We start from the raw sequence: 22072 nt of genomic DNA on the forward strand, positions 1-22072 counted from the left end.
TTATCTGGTACCAAAATTTGCCAAGTGACTCTTAATTTTTATTCATGACTTTGAACAAGAATGGTTAGATGTATCCTTGAGGAAAGTTTAAGCAAAGTCAAGTTAATCAATATAGAGGAGCATACTACCTTAACACTGGTGAATATTTTCCATTTTATCGCCGGCTTGCACTAATTTGCAGAACAGAATGAGCAGAACGGAACAGAATGCAACGGATTAGCCACACTAGATAAAAAATTTGTTTCTTTCATTTCTTTTTTGTTAGTCCCCACGGACACCGTCCGGGGGGACTTATAGGTTTGGTCATGTCCGTGCGTGCGTCCGTGCGTGCGTGCGTGCGTCCGTGCGTGCGTGTGTGCGTCCGTCCGTCCGTTCACGCAGATATCTCAGAGATGCAGGAGCGATTTCATTCAAACTTGGTACAAGGATTACTTCATATGTCATACAGATGCACGTCGATTTGTTTTGTGATACGATCCAATATGGCCGCCAGGCGGCCATTTTATTACGATTTTTTCATGTACAAAGCCATAACTCAGACATGTTTCAACCGATTTTATTCAAAGTTGGTACAAGGACATTGACCAATGTCATAGATATGCATGTCGATTTGTTTTGTGATACGATCCAATATGGCTGCCAGGCGGCCATTTTATTACGATTTTTTCATGTACAAAGCCATAACTCAGACATGTTTCAACTGAATTTATTCAAAGTTGGTACAAGGACATTGACCAATGTCATAGATATGCATGTCGATTTGTTTTGTGATACGATCCAATATGGCTGCCAGGCGGCCATTTTATTACGATTTTTTCATGTACAAAGCACAATAACTCAGACATGTTTCAACTGAATTTATTCAAAGTTGGTACAAGGACATTGACCAATGTCATAGATATGCACGTCACTTTGTTTTGTGATACGATCCAATATGGCTGCCAGGCGGCCATTTTATTACGATTTTTTCATGTACAGAGCCATAAGTCAGACATGTTTCAACCGATTCAAAGTTGGTACAAGGACATTGACCACTGTAATAGATATGCATGTCAATTTGTTTTGTGATACGATCCAATATGGCTGCCGTGTGGCCATTTTGTTACAATTTTTTCATGTACAGAGCCATAACTCAAACATATCTCAACCGATTTTATTCAAAGTTGGTACAAGGACATTGACCTATGTGATACATATGCACGTCAATTTGTTTTGTGATACAATCCAATATGGCCGCTAGGCAGCCATTTTATTATGATTTTGTCATGTACAGAGCCATAACTCAGACATGTTTCAACCGATTTTTTTCAAAGTTGTACAAGGATATTGAACAAGGATATTGACCAATGTCATAGATATGCATGTCAATTTGTTTGTGATATGATCCAATATGGCTGCCGTGTGGCCATTTTGTTACGATTTTTTCATGTACAGAGCCACAATACTCAGGCATATCTCAACCGATTTTATTCAAAGTTTGTACAATGACATTAACCTATGTCATACATATGTACGTCAATTTGTTTCATGATATGATCCAACATGGCTGCATGGCAGCCATTTTGTTACAATTTGTTCATGTCCTTTGGACACGTACGATTTTATTCACCAATTTTATTCAAACTTAGTGCAAGGACATTGACCTATGTCATACATATGCACATTGATTTGTTTTGTGATACAATCCAATATGGCCGCCGTGTGGCCATTTTTTTTCCCGATTTTTTTTCATGTCCGGAACCATAACTCAGACGTGTATCCAGCGAATTTATTCAAAGTTGGTACAAGGACATTGACTTATTTATACATATGTAATATATGTCGATTGGTTTCACGAGATGGTCCAATATGGCCACATGGTAGCAATTTTGTTATGGTTGTTTCATGTCGAGAGCCATAACTCTGGCAAGTCTCAACTGATCCTATTCAAAGTTGGTACATGGACATTGACTTATGTAATACATATACGGTACATGTTGATTTTTTAAACAGTAAGATCAAATATCGCTGCATGGCAGTGATTTTGTTACAATTTTCTAATGTACAGAGCCATAACTCAGACATGTTCCACAGTATCATTCAAAGTTGGTACAAGGACATTGACCTATTTCACACATATGCTCGTCAATTTGTTTCACGTCATGTAGCAGTAACATGTCAATTATTGAAGTTTTGTAAGTAGGCTGATATGTCAAGAAATACTGCACCAAATTTCATGAAACTTTGCACAGATGTTAAGCTCACATTGCTTTAACATTGAGAAAGACATTTATCAGTGTCATTTTAATTAATTTGTAATTGCATATGTAATGAACTTTCCTAATTAGAGTGATATAGCCACAAATTAATACAACGTCAAATTTGATGAAACTTGATACAGATGTTGATCTCATAGTTTGTTGTAAATACTGCGTCAAACTTCATGAAATATGGTACCAGTGATAATCTATTAAGTATTAGGATTGTATGCAAAAAATTTTTGCAACACCCTGTGATTAATTCCTAGTTGACTCATTTTATGAACTTTAGGATGGTGGCCTACATTGGTTTTATGTTTTCATCACCATGGAACTCATTCTTGGCCATTGAGTGCCATCTGTATCAAAGTATTTTTATCACAGACCTAATTAATGAAGAGGACTCTATCCTCTCTGAGGACTTGTAATCAAAGTACCCATTAACAAGTGGGGACTGTGTCATCAACGATTTCATTTCTTTTTTGTTTTTTGTCCACTGGATTTTGGTGCTGAACAGGATTGAATTTTTGATCTAAAATTGAAATTCGGATATAAATACAATATCATCATTTTTTCTACCCTAAAAGTAATGCATCTGTTTTCCAAAGTTTTCTGTTTTTCTCCCGTGATGAAAATCATGAATAAGCTTAAGACTGATAAGAACTTTGTTGCATAAAACCACACTTCGGGAACCATGGTAGAACAAGTACCATGAATCAAACATTTCACATAATCAGGCAAGACTGCGGCTCCGGAGACTGCTGCTGGGAATGAATAAGACTACTGGACTGAAGCTTTAATTCAAATCTGAAACTACACCTGAATCCAAACCTTACCCTGGATATTGCATCTGATAGAGGACACCATAGCATATGAGATGGCGGGCTGTGTATCAGATATTCACCTCAATGGCATGGCGCCAGATTACATTTAAATTGGCACTGAGGTGAAAAATGAGGGAAGCGGTGGTGGATTCTAACCGCTAGGTGACTGGGTACCGTACGTTATGAGTTCGAATCCTGTTGAAACCACCATATTGATACATTGCCACAGCATTGCTGACTACGTGTTCATTAGTGTGGATGCAACCCCTGACTTGCGTGATGATGGGGAGTCTCACAAACAGCCAGGCAGGGCAGGGAGTGGCAGAGCTAGGTACATCCACATTAGTTGTTGCTTAGGGTCTGCAGACTAAGGGGGAGCACCATTTTATTTTGGGGGGGGGGCACTGGAGAAAATGGAGGTGTCGACAAATTTGTTTTCACCCGTTATGGCAGCATTTTTTTTTCAAAGTATGCTCACGCAACAAATTATTTTTTTACACAGCTGAAGGCAATGCAAAGTATTTCATTTGTTCTCAAAGTGAAGTACATGTGCATATTTTTTGCATGTCAAAGTTCATTCATGCAACCTGTAATCTATAATGGTGCAGAATTTTGCACATCTGACCCCTTCCCATGTTAGAAAATGTTGAAATATGCAGAGCTCAAAGCTGCATTTTCATGAACTCAAAACTAAATTGATTTCACAATTTTTTGTTTGATTAAAAAATTTCTTATGAAATGTCTCTGCATCCATTCTTCAAATTTTAAACAGAGCAAAAGTCAGAATTACAGTATACCATAATGGAGGGGTCAAAAATAATTTCGTAATTATGAATAAACTACACAAATGTAAAGAGATAAATTGAAATATACACTTTGTAATATGATTTCCACCATAGGCAGCAGCTCAAATACTAAAATCAGTTCTAAACATGCATTTTTAGCTCACATTTGGTTATACCAATGTGAGTTTATCGTATAAGCTGAAGTCGATGGCGTCTGTATGTATGTGTGTATGTATGTATGTATGTATGTACGTATAGTATGTCCGTCAACATCAAAAACACGCAAACCGCTGCACGTTTCAGCTTGGTATTTGGTGTGTGGATGCATCCTGGGCTATAGATGGGATTTTGTTCAAATGAAGTCTGCATTGCCAAATTATGCAAATGAGCTTACAAAATGTGAAAATGGTCAAGAATTAATATCTCGAGAACCGCTGTTTTGATTGCTTTGAAAATTTGTGTGCAAGTACCTTAGGTGAACCTTATACAGTTTTATGAATATTGTGAAGATATCCTTAATTTTGTATTTTTACTGAATTTTTTGGTGATTTTTCTCATTTTCATTAAAAATTATTCTTCTCTGAAACCGCCAGCCCAATCGCTCTCAAATTTGGGTTGGATCTTTGCAAGGGTGTTACTCTTCTAATTTGTTGAAATTATGACAAAATTGGGAAAATTACTATTTTGGAGCAATTTTGTCATTTTTGGTTGAAAACTCTTAAACAGTATTTTCTTTTTAAAGCTCCTGAACAGACAGCTTTTATATTTGGTACACAGACGTACAGAGATGACGATAGTTAGATATGTGGAAATTGTCCTGAAATATACAAATTTGTATTTTTAAGACAATATTGTCATTTTTGGTCAAGAAAACTTGTTCTCAAAATTACTTGTGTGATAGCTTTGTAATTTGGTATAAAGTCCCGAGGGATGTTATTAGATAAATTTTCTGCTCAAGTGTTGGGAAATTTGTATATTTTAGGTAATTTTCTCAGTTTCTGATCTTAAATGACCCACACCAACCCAGGATATGTTGTGAGACAGTTTTGAAGGCTGTGAACATAATTTTGTCTTTGGTATCAATTTGTAGGAAAATTTGAACCAGAAAACAAAGCTGAGGTGACTTTTTCATTGCAGACCAATTTTTGCAACTTATCTATGTAAGACATACAAGAACTGATGAGAAATTTGGATCCAGGATAATTCCAGGTGTTGTAATCACCGCCCACAGTGGAAGGCATTTCACCATCTGTAACTAACTTAAGTGCTGTTTACATTAGAATGATAACACTCACATTGTATTTACAACCACAAGGTTATAATTCATTTCCTGTCATCTGGTGTTATGTAATACCAAGGAATGGAACATTTGATATTCAGGAGGGGTAGGGTCTAGAGGATTGATGAGGTAGCATTACTTTTTTTACCAGATCCTCTTGTACATTTTTTTACCCACTCCCACCTTTTCTTTTCATCAAACCTTCTCTGTCTATTTTTTGTTGTTGATATTTGTCTATGTATGTAGGATCTGCTTGTCCCATTGCTATAGAAGTTGATATGCATGTTCCTAAAGATGACCTCAGTACCTAAGTTGGAGACCTTATTTGCTTTTGTCATTCTTGTTTTTCCTGGTTTAAATATTCTCGAATGGACCAATTCAAACTGAATGTGAGCACACTGTCCTTGACGGTATTTTTGGTATTTCCAGCACCCCACATCACATTTTTTTAACCTTCATCTCTGGGAAGCAGTAACATTTTTTTTCTCACTTTGGGGTTTTGCTGCAAATTATTTTTTATTCTCCAAGGGAGGCGGACAGTTTTCCACACAATCCTACAGCCCCTACCTCAGAAGTCAAATGTTTCTCCCCTCAGCATGCTCAGTAAAAAAAGGGGGGCTCAAATCAACCTATTGATTGGCCAATCAACAAGGTCAAAGGACATCACTTGTACACACATACAAAAGGACATCACACATACACAGTCGACAGACGATCAGTGCAGTAACTTGAAACCATACGGTCGTTTTGCAATTTTAGCCATTCTTTTGTGATCAGTTTCTTAAGACAGGATGTGTTTACACCCCTAATTTTGTTGTATGCCGTACATATGCAATTTTTGTTTGAAAACTAAGTTGAGCTATTGCGATCGTACAAAACAGAGTGCATAATTACATATTGGCCATAGACACGCCCACTGTGGTAGTGCCCTCTATTAGGCACAATTCTCAGGGTAAGATTTAAATTCAGATGTAGCAGTTACAGCTCTGAAGTTACAGCTGTTAAGGTGCCTCCCTTGTAGAGTTGGATAGTTTATTTAAATCCAAATTTCTGTTTCAGATCTGAAATTCCATTCTGTTCTGCTCCAAAATCCAGTGGGCTAAAAAACATGGACTCTTAATAATAAGAAACTTATTTTTTATCTGGTGTGGCTATTCCGTTCCTGGCCACAAATTAGTGTAAGCCCTTGTCGCCACCATTCACTCTGAGATTGTCAATTGTTTTTGTCGCTCAGTTTCTGTCAGTGGACAGCTATGCAGATCCTAACCATACTTACATTGTATGACCAAAGAATTGAGAGATGGCCTCCCAGTCTAAGATCACTATTCCATCGGGCCTGTAGTAGCATAAGACTACAGGTCCTAAAGCATTGGCTGGATGATTTGCTTATTACTGGTTTAGTCACAGTGAATCTCTACACAGGGAAATCGGGAAACAGTTAAAAGTTTGAAGACTCATCAGATGCATTTATGACAATTTATACATAAGCTTATTTTATTCTATTGCAGGGATAATGGAAGAGAAAAGCAAAGGTATGCTATCAGAAGTGTCAACAATGTCAGCTTCTATAGCTGGAGAGGCATTGAAACCAAGAAGGGCACTAGGAATGGCACCATCAACAGAATCTCTGGCAAAGACAAAAAAACCACCTCCAGTAGCACATCCAGCAGGTATGCCACCGCCCCCACCACCACCGCCACCACCTAGACCAGTAAGTGGTGCACCAGTGCCACCACTAGGAACAGGGGCACCAGTACCACCTGCAGCGGCACCTCCACTAGGCATGCCACCACCACCACCACCACCTCCAGCAACATATGCTCTACCAGTGCCACCACCACCAGGGGCATCAGTACCTCCTCCAGTGGCACATTCAGCAGGCATGCCACCACCACCACCTCCATCAGTAAGTGGTGCACCAGTGCCACTGCCATCAGGAAGAGGAGCACAAGTACCAATAGCAGCAGGATTTCCACAAGAAATGCCACTACATGAACGACTACAATCAATACCATGTCGATCAGCATATGCTAAACCAGTGCCACCACCACCATCAGGAAGTGTTGGGCCATTGCCACTTCACCAGTCTCAACAAAGATTAATGAGAGGCGGAATACCACAAGCACGTCGAAAATTATCAGTTGAAATGGTATATCCAGCAACCATACTGCCACCAGTACCACCACCATCATCATCATCACAAAGAAAATATGCTGCACCGTCACCCCCACCTCTTCCAAAGGCACGAATTCAAGCCCAGTCAGGCAAGCCATCATCACCACCTCCAGCTAGAGCAGAACTTCAAAAATCTTTGCCACTACAAGGACCACCTTCGGTAAAACGAACACCACCACCACCACCACAACAACAACAACAAGAACAACAACAACAACGGGCACAACCAGCTATACCAATACAGCCAGCACAGGTATTATCTAGGGGAGTACAACCAGCTGTATCCCAGCCTTTGCTCCATAAGGCAACTGCAGAATCAGAAGCACCAAGAATGAGAAGTGCAGTAAAGATTGGTGCAGCCATGCCTGAATGGGAAGAAGAAATACCATTGCAGATGGAAATTCCAATGAAGGCTGTGGAAGGGGCTTTTGATGCAAAATTACAACTGCAAACGTTGAGACAAGGAGATTCAATTGTATATATAGGAGTACCAAAGACAAAGGTAAAATTTTATCTTGCAACAATCTTGTCTGTTCATGTTCTGAATATGGATTTCATCATGACACCATTTTAATAGCATTAAAGCTCATAATGTTATTAGATCTGTATTGATAACAACATGGCTTTTGCTGTTGGATGGCAAGATTTCTTCTTACTCTTTTAAAGGGACAAAGTCTGCCATTTTTCGTGAATTTTGTTTGATACGAGATACTCCTTCATTTCTTTGACTTGTCAAAAGATGTTGAATTAATGGTCATTACCATTAATTCATTTTTGCGATGGTTTAGTGTATCGGGTTCGATAAAGCGGGTTCAAATGTATGCATGGTCACCTATTCATTCAGTATCTTTCAACATGTCAAACAATATATATAAGTAGTATCTTGTATCAAGCAAAATTCATGAAAAATGGCCGACTTTGTCCCTTTAATTTTGTAGGGCACATCTGTAACTTTGCATTCTGATTGCAGTAACAGTAGATTTGAGCATTATTACTATTCGTGGCAGTCATTGCTTGTGGTTTTGGCAAGCGTAGTTTATGACTGATGAATAATAATCTGTCTTCCTTTCGATCACTGTTCTTGCCTTGGTGAAACACCAGTTACTGTACCGGTACATCTATTAGCTACAGTCAAGGCACCTTCAATTTGGTTATTATGTAGAGTACCATACTTGTACAATACATCCATCAAGTACCATCTTGCAATCGTGATTGTCAGGAAAGCCGCTTCCATATTAGTGTACCATATTCCGAATTGTGCACATCAGTAGATAACTTTCAGCAGATATACTGGTACTTCTCACACACTGAAACCTAAATTAAGTTTCATTGTGGACTGCATAAATTCACTCAAACAAAACCAGGTGCAGAATTTCAGCTGCAGAAATTTCTATAGGGCCATTCACAGTTTACGTCACTGTTCCCTCATGAATATGCAAAAGTAAATATTTGTCCGCATTTTTAGATTACGCTTTTGAAAATTACGCATGCAAGAACGACGCAAATACATCTCAGAGGGCGTGACTGCTGGTGTAACAATGAATACTAAAAGGCATATTCACGACTCAGAGTACAAGCTGCAAAAACAACCACGCATGCAACATAGATAAAATTTGTCCGCATTTCAAGTTGCGTGTCCGATGTTGCGCGCGTACAGCTATATTTAGTCATACATACACCACTCATGACTTTAAATTTCTAACTGCCATTCATTTTGAAACACCTACAATACATGAGGATCATAGGACCATAGCCTGAAAGAAGAAGTTATTTTTGTAGGGCTTTCATGCCAATCACACTCAAAACCTGTCAAAAAAAAGTATTTCATAGTGGAGTACTGTTCTCTTCCAGGCAGTCATCTAATCCAGGAATCTTGATTCTATAAGATTTCAAACTTACGATATCTACCATACACATGCAAAGTCTAGTCTAGATAAAATAGGCATCAGCACATGACACTGCACTGGATATTGTCAAACCCATGCGGCAAGTAAGGTTCATGTACATGTTATATGTCATCCTAGGTCAGTGAAGGTTGTACCACAAGTCTTTCTGGATGTGGGTAGTCATAGCTACCACATGTGTACCGGTATATGGGAGCTGAGTATGCTACATACTCTCGGAACCAGAGTTCTTATCGCGCGTTCGCTCATAAGTATCTCTGGCACAGGCAGATTAATATATTTGTGTGACCTTGAGGTCATTGGAACGTAAATTAACTACTTTTTTACCTGTTGCGCACTGTAGCCATGGTATTGCCACAGTAACGCGCGGCAGTTCGAATTCGTTCCAGCATGCGCACAGTTATCTACAAATTCAAATAAAAACGCCATTTCCTCTTTTCAGTGTTTATTTATTATTCTTTCTTTTGAGTATTCATATATATGGCCTTGGTAAATAACTTGAAGTGCAGGAGGGGTCACAATTCAAGAAAATACATCATCAGCAGATGATTCAGAGGGGATTTGCCCAAAGGTCAACAGGTCAAAGCCTTGTTTCTTCCTGAATAATTACACTATTTAAAAGTAGTTCAAATGCTAATGATATTTTTCCAGTTTGTGTTTTCCTGTAAACTGATAGTAATTTTAAAATACGGTATGTCAATATCAAAGGACTTTATGTAAAAAGTACATATATCATGCTTTGTAGGGGAGCCGATTGCTTTTATCTACATTAGGGGTTATTTGACTGGTTTTCTTTTAATTATTCAATCACTTTGGTTTGGACAAACACTGTTGTCTTCACTGGGTGATCTGATACAGTGTGAGCTCAGATGACAGTATCATATCCAATAGGCACTGTTATCACATGCACAAACCAAGTTTGTTGTCTCTGAACAAAAAAATATGGGATTTATACTCAGGTCATTCTACGTCAGCACAACACACGCCTGTGTCATCAATTTTGGTGTATCGGAACTTTTTTTTGCATCAATCGTTGGTGTGCTTGTCAATGTAAACAAACAAAATGGCAGCTAGTGTGAAAATATCATAAAAAATTGACACGATTTTTAGAGTCTGACAAAGTAGATCAACTTTGCAAATTTTGAGTTCTTTTGTTCGTATAGACCCTGACACCACTTGAAATTTCAATGCATAGTGAACAACACAAGGGGCTCAGAGTCAATGTCCAGGCCTCCAAAAGTCATGTAATACAATCAATATTTCCATAGACCATGGTCCCTGTGATAGAGGGACCGTGCATAGACTAAGATAATAATAATCCAAACAATGAAAACACAAGTGTGTATCCCCTGTATCCCCTGTATATTCTGAAAGAATTTTTGGAATAATTTTCGGAAACAGTGAACTCGAAACTAGTTGCATCACTGTGGGTCAGACACGACACTACACAGTGTTCAAGTGGTTGAGATTCAGTCAATTTTTGTTCCAGAAAAATAGCATACTGGTAACGTTGTCTGAGGTAAATTTCTAGTTCTATGCTATCTTTGATATAGTGTATAACTTTGCAAAAGCTACTTGTAGGCTGAGTAGTCATCTGGCATTTGCTCCATACACAAACGTGAACGCCATGTTCCTCACTCATGTGACGGATGACCAGAAATGATTGATAACTCGCCTATGGACTATGATATTATTTCTAAAGTAGTTCAAAAGTTTAAAAGCCGGATCATTATGGAAACCTTGAACTTTGCAAAAAGTAGCAAATTCTTGGCTTGTGCATGTGATAAGGATATTATTCCCTAACATTTTATTCATGAAGCAAAGGAAAATACGAGTGACGTAATGACCTTGTGACACAATGGTAATAATTGAACATGTACAGTGAATTCATTCTCAAGTTTTTGATTTGTTGGTATTTATTATAGCATGCGACTTTTGTATGAACTTCAGAAAAAATCAGAGTCCTTAAATAATTGCAATATTTTATGGTATTTCATTCCTATCTGATCAAAATGTACAAACGGCAACATACCCACTTGGTCAAAATGTTATAACTGAAAGGCGAAAAAGTTTGTGCATATTGTAATCATAGTAATATATCTTTTAGCAAATAAATTGGCACAAGTCTGAAAGTTCATAGCAATAGAAATATTATCTGGTTTCAATTTTTGTCAAATATGCATACAGTATATTGGTATTCATCACAATCTTATTTGATGAGTACTTTAAGATTCATATCATGATTCATTTTTCAAAATCACACAATCTTACTTGAGCTGATAACTAAGCATGCAGTGGTTGAAGCCAATGATATTTCAGTACTTGTGTTCAATGTAGTAGAGTGTGTGCATTCAAATTGACCAGTCAGTCGTCCTAATTATTGTTGATGAATGTCTGTCTGTTTTATGCCATACACATGTTGTCCTGGACAGGAAGTGGAAGACAAGAGTGCATCAAGATTGCAGACACAGAGTCAAAGTTACCGTGGAATAGTCAGAGGAAGTAGCTTTGGAGATATTGCTGCATCAGAGTCACAGAAACAACAAAAGCCATTCACATTTGTGCAAGAGAAGGCAACAGTTGCCGACAGTGGCGTACCAACACACCGTATCCTCAAGGACGCTTCAAAAGCTGTGGAAGCTGATTTGTCAACAACTGATTCAAAACAAAGTTTTGGCTTTGCTTCATCAGTACAGCCAACAACAAAGTTTGGAGGAACAGTTGGTTTTGGTGCTTCATCAGTGCAAACAACAGTAAAGCTTGGAGGACCTGGTGGCTCTGCTGCAGCGGAAAAACCCACAGCAATGTTTGGAGGAACCGATGGCTTTGGTACTGCTGCTGCAGCTACTGCAGCTGCTAAAGCGCAACCCACAGCAATGTTTGGAGGAACCGATGGCTTTGGTACTGCTGCTGCAGCTACTGCAGCTGCTAAAGCGCAACCCGCAGCAATGTTTGGAGGAACTGGTGGCTTTGGTACTGCTACTGCAGCTACTATCGCGCAACCTGCAGCAATGTTTGGCGGAATGGGTGGTTTTAGTACTGCTACTGCAGCTACTACAGGGCAACCCACAGCAATGTTTGGAGGAACTGGTGGCTTTGGTACTGCTACCGCAGCTATGACAGCGCAACCCGCAGCAATGTTTGGAGGAACTGGTGGCTTTGGTACTGCTACTGCAGCTACTACAGCGCAACCCACAGCAATGTTTGGAGGAACTGGTGGCTTTGGTACTGCTACTGCAGCTACTACAGCGCAACCCACAGCAATGTTTGGAGGAACTGGTGGCTTTGGTACTGCTACTGCAGCTACTACAGCGCAACCCACAGCAATGTTTGGAGGAACTGGTGGCTTTGGTACTGCTACTGCAGGTACTACAGTGCAATCCACAGCAATGTTTGGAGGAACTGGTAGCTTTGGTACTGCTACTGCAGGGCAACAAGCAGCAATGTTTGGCGGAATGGGTGGTTTTAGTACTGCTCCTGCAGGGCAACAGACAGCAACATTTGGAGGAACTGGTGGTTTTGGTACTGCTACTGCAGCTACCACAGACCAACCCACAGCAAAATTTGGAGGAACTGCAGGCTCTGCTGTTTCAGTGCAACCAACATTTAGTTTTTTAGGAACTAGTATGCTTAACAGATTCAAGTCAACTCCGCAACCTGGGGGCGTTATCGCAAGTACGCAAGACCAGGCTGATGGTTTTATTAGAAGTTTATTTGACACTTCACAAGAAGAAAAATCTTCACCAAAATATGGTTTTTTTGGCTCTCAACAAGTCAAAGCAAGTTCATCAGATCAGAAACCATACCTATCTGGCCAATCTAAAGACTTGGAAATTTCATCTGCAGACACATCTGGGTTATTTGACTCTCCATTAGTTGAAGCCATCTCATCTGCTCATCAATGGCAAGGAAAAGGTGGAAGCGCTCCCAGTCAAGATAGTTTTATGCTTCTTCCAGGTTTCAATTACTCAACTGCAGAGCCTGGTAAAAAAGTGGCTGGATTGAGCTCTGATTCAACTGGTCAAGACATGGGTTGGAGTTACACCAGTTCTAGCATGAACAGGACGAAAAGGTGACAGGGTCGACATTTAGTTCACAGAGTCAAGAATCAAAGAGAAAAGAAACTGATTCAGGTGTCTTTGGATCAAGTCAAGACCAAAGTGGGACAGGGTCGACATTTAGTTTTGGTTCACAGAGTCAAGAATCAAAGAGAATAGAACCTGATTCTGGTTTCTTTTTCTCAAGTCAATATCAAAGTGTGAGCTCTTCATATGGTTTAGGTTCATCAACTCAGAGCATGACAGAATACAAACTTGAGCAAGAAGTCCCTAAATATGAAGACAAATCTAGCACACTTTCAATGCAAGATGTGCTTTGCTATGATGTGAGACTTGATGAAGCACTGGACATTGAAGACTCAAAGCAAAATGAGAGACACATTAGAGAAACCTTGACACCACCACCATGTAGTGTATCGCCTATAACACTTCCTACAATGGTATGTGGATTACTTCTAAATCACTAGATGATCACAAACTCCTAAACGTCTGCCATTCTGTATTACTGTGGGTTTTTTCAAATCTTTTTCCACAAGATGTGTATCATAACTGTGTGAAGGGTATGAGAGCAAAATTTACTCGGTCCCATAATGTTACTGTGGTTTATTGATAACAACATTAATTAATGGTAATAGATTCTGCGGAAAATAGAGTTAGTCTTTTGTTCCTACAAGTTGCATTATATAGAAAAATATTCCAAAGTTTTGAAAAATATTGTAAAATGTTCCAGTTGAATCAATGATAGAGATAAATTCCTTAATTGGCACAAGTGACTGGTGATTAAAAGATGATACAATGCTGGCAAATGGTCACTACAGGAAATGCCTTTTACTGATTGATACATACACCACTGGGTTGAGAAGGGCATGACACTAAGCATGGCTTTACGTAATTTTTTTCTATCGTATGCAAGATATTGTGTCAGAACAAATTAATTGCATAGTGCAAGCAAAAGACATAAAATAGTTGCATTATTGGTTTGATAAGGAACATGCTTTAGAACTAATTTTCAGTTAGTACAGATGTGTCTTTTAAAATGGAATTTGAGTTTGTTTTGTGTAAGTTTTTGGCTAATGTTTGAGTAGCTTGCTCATATAATGGATTGTGTGGATGGATTATGTCCAAAATTTCAATAATAAAACAGCAGGTACTGAATAAGTTTGTTAAAATGGGAAGCTAGTGAAGAGAGTGAGGGCGTGAGTTCTGTGCTCAACAAATTTGCTACCATAAGTTTTGAATATCAAATCTAACAATATATATTATGTAATCCAACAAGGGACAGTTTGCCCAATGTCAGTAGGGCAAATGGTCTCCTGCCTAGAAGGTCCATACTCCCTTGTAAGGGCTATAATAGTTTATTACATGCCTCTTTTATATAGTTTTCCCTCCAATTGTTTGGTATGGAGGAAAGTGTTATGCTTTATTTCCTGTTAAAAATAGAGCATTTTCCATCATTGACCAGAGCCTTGATGTATTTAAATCATTGTTATGCAAAAGTGTGAATGACTGAAAACCATTTGTTTTATGTGAAACGTGTAATTTGATAACTTAAAATATCAAAGTTGACAAGTTTGAAATAGTTCCTTTTCACTTTTAGTCTAATGATGACTATGGGACCGGCTACATCATCAACAAGATACCATTGAATCCTCTTGGGTGTATGACATTCAATATATGAGGCACATAATAATGTGCATTGCTTGTTTTAATTCCATAGCAACAATAAAATTCCAATTTTTGCAAAAGCAAGAAATATCAGAGTGTGCTTCCAGTAGTATGAGGATTTTCATTTAATTTTCAAAATCACTGCACATAGTCACAAATGTGCAAGACTTTGACATCAAAAAATATGCATTCATATTACGTGCTTGTCACATCTAATATTTGACTGCTTTGGTCGCTCTCTACCTGTATAGAAAAAGAAGAAAAAGAAGGGTTATGGTGTTGCATATATGGCTGCAGATTTTACAACAGATCAGAAGGCAGAAGAAGAAAAAAAGAAGCCACAAGTTGTTCCTTGTGTTGTTACCTCTCCAGTTAGCTGGCGTAAAGAACCGGAAATCAAAATTGATCGAATTGAAGGAGGAAAAGACGTTAAAATGAGACGTTCGTGGGGTGCTCAAGATGAGGAAGTCCTCGGTGATGATTGGGATGATGTAGATGGAGACTTTTGGTCACCTTCTACCACAGAAGATAAAGACATCACTGAACCCTTATTAGATATCAGCCCTGCAGAGCTAGATGTTGAATATTGGCTGAGTGAAGACTATGATAAGGCAACTGTATATGACCTACCTCCACAAGGTATTGTTATGATCATAACAACATATTTCACTTGCTAATGATTGCCTTTTATTTTGACTGTTCTGTTATCTTCATAGTCATTTGTGAATAACATTAAATAGAAAGACAATGTAGGGTAATTTGACCAAGCAACATACATATAACACTCTATACTAGCAAATGCAAAGCTGTATCATTAGAAAGTTTTTGTTGGGAGTTCCCCAGACAGATATCCAGTAACCATCCCGTCCTGAAAATCAATACCAGTAATATGCATTTATTTTTAATTTTTGAACCTGGCTTGTTTCGCAATCTTTGATGTGGAAGGTTTCAATAGAATGACAATTAACAGTTTAACTTTTTGTACAATTCTGTAAATTTGCAAGCAAATAGTGTGAGTTTAAACCTATGTATCTATACTTTAGTAGATTTCACCTTGATTTTTGAAAGATCAGAAAACAAAATTTGAATAAGTCTGTGTTATTTGTGATTCCTTTTGATGGGGTTTGTAAAATTTCAAAGTGACTTTTGTTTTCACATTTTGTTCTGAAATAGAAGACTTGATTTATGGGACAGGAGACAGGCTTGGAGATTTACAGCACAAGGAAACAGTTCCCACTACTCTACCCAATATCACAAGGCCTGAATTCAGATCAAAGGAAGAAGACAAACCAGTAAGTCAAGTTTGCCAAGTTTGAGTCAGACAAGCAATACATACCCTTCATCTTACTCAGCAAGCTTGATTTCATGACTTTTAACATTTTTTGTCACAAAACTTTTTATCAAACATATGGTGAATATTTAGAAAATGGACAAAAAGAAATTGTGTTTTGTAACTGACAAAATTATTTGAAAAGATACAGGAATGTTGAATTATTCTATTTGAAGTACTTTAAAATGACAAGGTAGTAAACACTTGGACAAGATAATATTGATTAACCACTTTATTTAATGATTGGATTTGATAGATTTGATGAATTAGATTAGTTTGATTGAGCTGATAAATTGACATTTGTCTTTGTGTGACTTGTATTAGATTGCCGTGAACAAGCAAATTGCAATTTACTGTCATGTCAGATTTGAATGTATGTAGGAACCATAGAGTTATATTTATGAATAATTAAGTGACAGTAGTTGATCCTTTTTGTTGCTTTTACAGGACCAGGTAGCTCTAACTTTTAATAATTTTTACACTATTTCTTATTTGAATGTCAAGGAGTAACAGTTTCTTGTTCAAGTCCTGTAAGCTTGTTGAGATACATAGTATAAAGCTTGTCAACTTAGCCTGTAGTGTTCATTTGTAAAATCAAAACAATCATGAATTTTTACTCATTTATATTGACACCTCTGACAGGTATGCATTGTTTATGAGCTGTTGTCTCTGCTCAAATATCCTATGAGCTTTGTGTCAGCAAAGTCCTGCATTGTGCTTTGATTGGTTTTAAAGTATATCATACTTTTCCAAATTGACATAAACATATGCATGTGGGCCTCCTTAACAGCTGCTCTACGTAGTAATGATAAAATTAGTTTTTGTAATGTTGTGTGCTTTATTAACAATGTACATCTTGTCTTATTTCTTGACAGGACCCATCTATGTTTGAATTAATGACTGAAATTATGAGCTTTGAAGGGGTAAGAATATACACTGAAATTTTGCAGCTTAAAACATTTTGCTGTGATTTTTTTGATGGTCTTTTTGTGTGTGTGCTTTTGACATGTTTGATATCTTTTCTACATATCTTGCCTTGTTCATATGACCTACCTGTGGTCAAGTTGTCTGTCTGTTCTGTAACACTGTTCTGTCTACTCCTGTTGCACTGAGTGTTTGACATCTTACATTGGCATTATAGAATGTTTAGTGACTGATTTTATGCTAGGGAATATCTTCCCTGGGTCATCACCATTTCACAAGCACACTCAAATAATATTCATCATTAAAAAGGCCATTATCTGAGACTTTTTATAGTTTTCCACTATTTTTGTTTTTGATGTTAACCATAGTTTCTTGTCTACAGCTTGTCAACTCAACTTGTACATGTGTAAATTGTCATTGTTGACAAATAAATTCTGGTCCGCACTAGAATTCAAACATCAAAATAACATCACATTCTACACACAAAGTCGCTGTGTTTGCAAGCTATGGTGTAGTGATTTTACATGCCTTACAGAGTAGAACAAGATTTGCAGTGGACATACAGAGTAAAAAATCTTCAAAATTTACAGCTATTGGCCTTGTAACACATCCTATGGTAATGAATATATGAATTTTTTAAAAAAAATCAAGTATCTAGAATTACAAAATAGTATTTGGATTGATTGTCAACTTTGTGGAAGATTTGTCTATGACTGAACAATTTATCGACTTTAAGTAAAGTTTATTGTTATTATCATAATAATTATTATTAGCATCTGATACCTCTGTGATTGCATTATGATGATGAAGATGATGATGGTGAAATGATATATTTTCATTTTTATTCTAAATAGGATATACCCGTATTGGATTGCTTTGAGAATCGATACGCTGACAGAATTGACAAGATGTTTGGAATCAATAGTCGTCTGATTAAAAAAGTATTAGAAGATGCTGGTGTGAAATCACTGGGTGAGATGTGAAGTCTATTCTTAATTTTCACTTGTACATTGGGATTATGAAATTAAATTTCAAAAGAGCTGTTGATAAAAATACTTCTGCAGGTTAAATACAATATGCATCTTTCGCAACAATTTAAACAAACCTAAGTCACCCGTACTATTACCTGTATGCCAAAAATTCAAAACAATTGGACAAGCAGTTGCAGAGAAAATTTTTTTGAACAAAAAGGAAAAATTGCCTCCAAAAATACAATTATGCAAATTTTACTACAATTTGAACAAACTTGACTCAAGTCGCCCCTAGCAACCTGCACAACCATTCAAACCCATCAGAAAAGTGGTTACAGAGCAGTGGCTTCAAATGCAAAAAGCTGACAGAAGGACAACACACAAGATGACGACAGACTATCATTAATATTGATAAGCTCAGCTCCGTCTAAAAAGTGGTATTTATTAATGCTGAAATTATATACTTAATCATTGTTTGAACTGACAGTGGCAATTTTGAAATTTCTTAAAAAAATGTTTCATTTTTCTCTTTAGGATTGAAAGCATACAATGACATATTTACTTTCCTGATGGTCATAGTGCTGCTTTCAATTTTGAAAAAACAACATCCCAAGTGGTTCACAGGAAGTCTGGCACCATCACCAAATGTGCCTAATGAGTGGTCGGATGATTTAGAGATATTGAATGTCATGATAATGAACTGGAAAAATGCCTACCCATCCATGTATTATCAGTTAGAGCTAGGTTCCAGCTGGGAAGATGTCACTGATCAACTTCTAGGAATCAAGTAAGATGACTCCATGAGATAATCTCTTTTGATTGTATCACTCCACCATACTTATTGCCACAGACAATGAACATGTTATTGCCATAGACCAATTTCCAGATCTCACAATGGTGCCATTTAAAACTTAGACACAGTCCTTTCCTACCATGAAAGAATGATCCCTCAACTATCAGTAGTACATGTGGGAATCATGAATGTTGTTATTAAGGGCCTCTGGTTTATTTTGTATATTAAGCAATAATGTACCCCCTCCCTGCCCATAATGGATGAAAGCAAACTTTGCACAATATAATAATATACAAAGCGAAGCTGAGTACATTATGGAGTGGAAAGATTGTGCGAGTGCATTGTGGGACGAGAAGGGGTACATTATTGCTATTATTTTATAATTTTGGCAATGCTAGTGAATTTGCAGATGTAGAAACATCTTGGGCCACAATGCTGGGTAATCAGATAAATTATCAGTAATAATCTGAGAGGGATGACGTCGCAAAATTCATTGGTATTACCAAAGCTGTAATGTAATGACACATATTGGCCCTCTGTCAACTTGAACTTGCAATGTTCAACCTCTAAACCAGTTGTGCTGAAAGTATTTTTCATAGGGAGCATCCCCTGTCCATGAAACATGGCAAATTAATGATGTTTCAAATATATAGTTCTTATTATGTATATGACAGTAATTCACATATTAGTTACTCAAATAAATATTTTTGTACTTCTCCATATACATTAAAATGAGCATTGGCATGTTGTTGAGCATTTGTGGTATTTGCCTATAACACTTTTGTTGAGTAACTTTACTGTATGTTTGTGTAAGAATTTTATCCCAACCATGCTACAATGAAAATCTATGGTAATACATCTGTTGATGATAATTCTCACATTTTTGACAGATAAGAAGACTCTCCAATCAAAGCAGGTGTATATGTTCAGAAAACTGGAACGACAACGTGAAATACTGTATATCCAAGACAAGTTCAGTGTAGCTTTTATTGTGTTAAATCATCACGACAAGAAACAGTTTATATTGTACAGTCTACATGAAAGAGAGAAAAACACTGAATCGAAATGTCTAGATAGCAGTTAGCCAACATCAAGTGAAATATACTTGTAGAGAAATTACTGTAAGAAAGGCAATGTATAATTATGTATATAAATAATCGGAAATCAAAATTTACATAGATAATACTTCTTAAAATTACTTTTTATAAACACCGGTATGCTAGGACACAGTAAAAAGTAATTTCAGTGTTTAGTTTATATGTTGGCATAGCCAACAATGTGCACTTTCATAGTGGGTTGTCTCATCTGTGTTTATATTTTATGTATGTTACTGAAAGTTTCACTCTTTCAAGAGTTTCTGTTAAAATTTATGTTACTTTGTATTGTGAATTCCCATGAAAGGATTTAAGTTTGGTTTGCCTTTGAATGCTGTAGCTTGCATTGGAAAGAGTAATTTGGATAATCAGCAATTTGGACTTAAATCAAGCAGCTCAAGAAGTACCGTATACTCAAGGCAATATTGTGTGACTTTGGAATTTTTTAATGATTATATGGTAACATTTGCTATGTTTACACTCAGGCCTAGGGACACCTCTTGGTCTGGTGCAAGGTTGTGATAAGACAAGAAAAATTTTGATATGTGTTCACAAAGTATTTGAATTTCCCTACTATCAGTCACTTGTTGACCTTTGAACTCAGTATAGTCAAAATGGCCAGCATGGGTAACAGAAACCTGTTCACCCTTTCCTTGTTTTTCATGCATTTATTTTTGCTCAAGAGGAATGAATATGGCTTTCCAGCTAGGCTTACGTGAAGTAGATACCTGTACTAATTACTTTCAAATTGTACACAGCTCTATCCTGATTGGACATTCTGCCAATGTGGTTTTTTCACAACGTCATCAATTTTGAATGAAAATGAATGCTGTCATTTTCTTGTTTGACCAAAGTTTGCTTTGGGTTGCGATGATTTACAATATGACACACTGAGGCTCATAGCAAGACCTCACTCAAGGCCATCTACGAAGGCTTCAACTTGACCCATGGCTGACATAAACTATTCACATAATTAGAGGCTGGTCACAAAGTTTAGATGACTTTGAACCACCTCTCATACCCAACATGCAATAGGCTAACACAGGGCCAACATAGCATGTTCACATTGGGCTTTTAAACTAGAGTTGACTCAGAGGTGACCTAAACTCTGTAGTGTGAACATAGTAAACTGTGGTTAAGGTTTGGTGTGAATTATATCTTGATTATTAAAGTCATTTACATATAATTAGGCTAAATATCAAAGTTGATTTCTGTGGACTGAAGAGATACATCATCATTGTTAAGTTTGATGGTTTGGATAAATTTAATGAGCATAGCATATTATCTGTGTACTCCTTTCCATATTTAGTAAATTTTTGTAATTAGACCCTTTATCAATACTAAATACATATAGTTGGATTTTATGAGTCTGAGATCTGACTTGAGTGTTGTTATTGAGGAGTCATTTGCATTCTGGAAATTATTCACAACTTGAGGACACATTTTGTGGAAATAACTGATCTGATTTGTTGTTCACTGCAATCCGGTGGAAAGAACAAATTAATTCTAAATGACTCAAAAGATTGCTTACAAGATGGTGTGAATTTGTTTCTTTTGTCTATCAAGTTGTATCATGCTAAAAGATTTTGATAACAGTTACTTACCGGTGAAATTGCTAAAAATTTACATTATCTAATTAATAATTGTAATAACATAGGGCCACAGTTATGCAAGTTATCACCTTTTCACATTTTGGTCACTGGAATATTACTTTGTTATTGTGTTGCTTTTTATAAATTCATGTACCAGTATTTTGAGTTTTTACTATACTGTGTCTCTGAATCTGCTTGAATAAAAGAAAATCATGGTAATATTCATGTGATCTCAATAGCTGCTGTGGTGTGTTTGTGTTCAAATGATGACTTTACAATTTTATTGATGAAACATCTGACCTGATGCATCATTGGTTTATGTGAGCAAAATAAGTGACAATGGAAATATACTGATCACAAGTGAAATGATAATGCTAAAGCAGAGAAAAAAGTAGAAGCTGCTGTTTCAATAGATTTTCAAACTCTGACTCAAATACTGCA

General features: G+C 37.1%; 1 protein-coding gene across 1 annotated transcript in view; it reads left to right on the forward strand.

The window, feature by feature from the left end:
* LOC139141872 (nuclear pore complex protein Nup214-like) overlaps nt 1-21867 on the forward strand; it is a 45126-nt gene extending 23259 nt beyond the window's left edge. The window contains exons 6-13 of the mRNA XM_070711628.1: nt 6634-7802; nt 11637-13702; nt 15179-15566; nt 16101-16219; nt 17133-17180; nt 18036-18153; nt 18687-18939; nt 19836-21867. Of these exons, the coding sequence (XP_070567729.1) occupies nt 6634-7802; nt 11637-13280 (2813 nt within the window). The 3' untranslated portion in view covers nt 13281-13702; nt 15179-15566; nt 16101-16219; ... (2 more) ...; nt 18687-18939; nt 19836-21867. The remainder of the gene's footprint in view (nt 1-6633; nt 7803-11636; nt 13703-15178; nt 15567-16100; nt 16220-17132; nt 17181-18035; nt 18154-18686; nt 18940-19835) is intronic.
* The last annotated feature ends 205 nt before the right edge of the window (nt 21868-22072 follow it).

The sequence above is a fragment of the Ptychodera flava genome, chromosome 10, assembly GCF_041260155.1.
Source record: "Ptychodera flava strain L36383 chromosome 10, AS_Pfla_20210202, whole genome shotgun sequence".
Lineage (NCBI taxonomy): Eukaryota > Metazoa > Hemichordata > Enteropneusta > Ptychoderidae > Ptychodera > Ptychodera flava.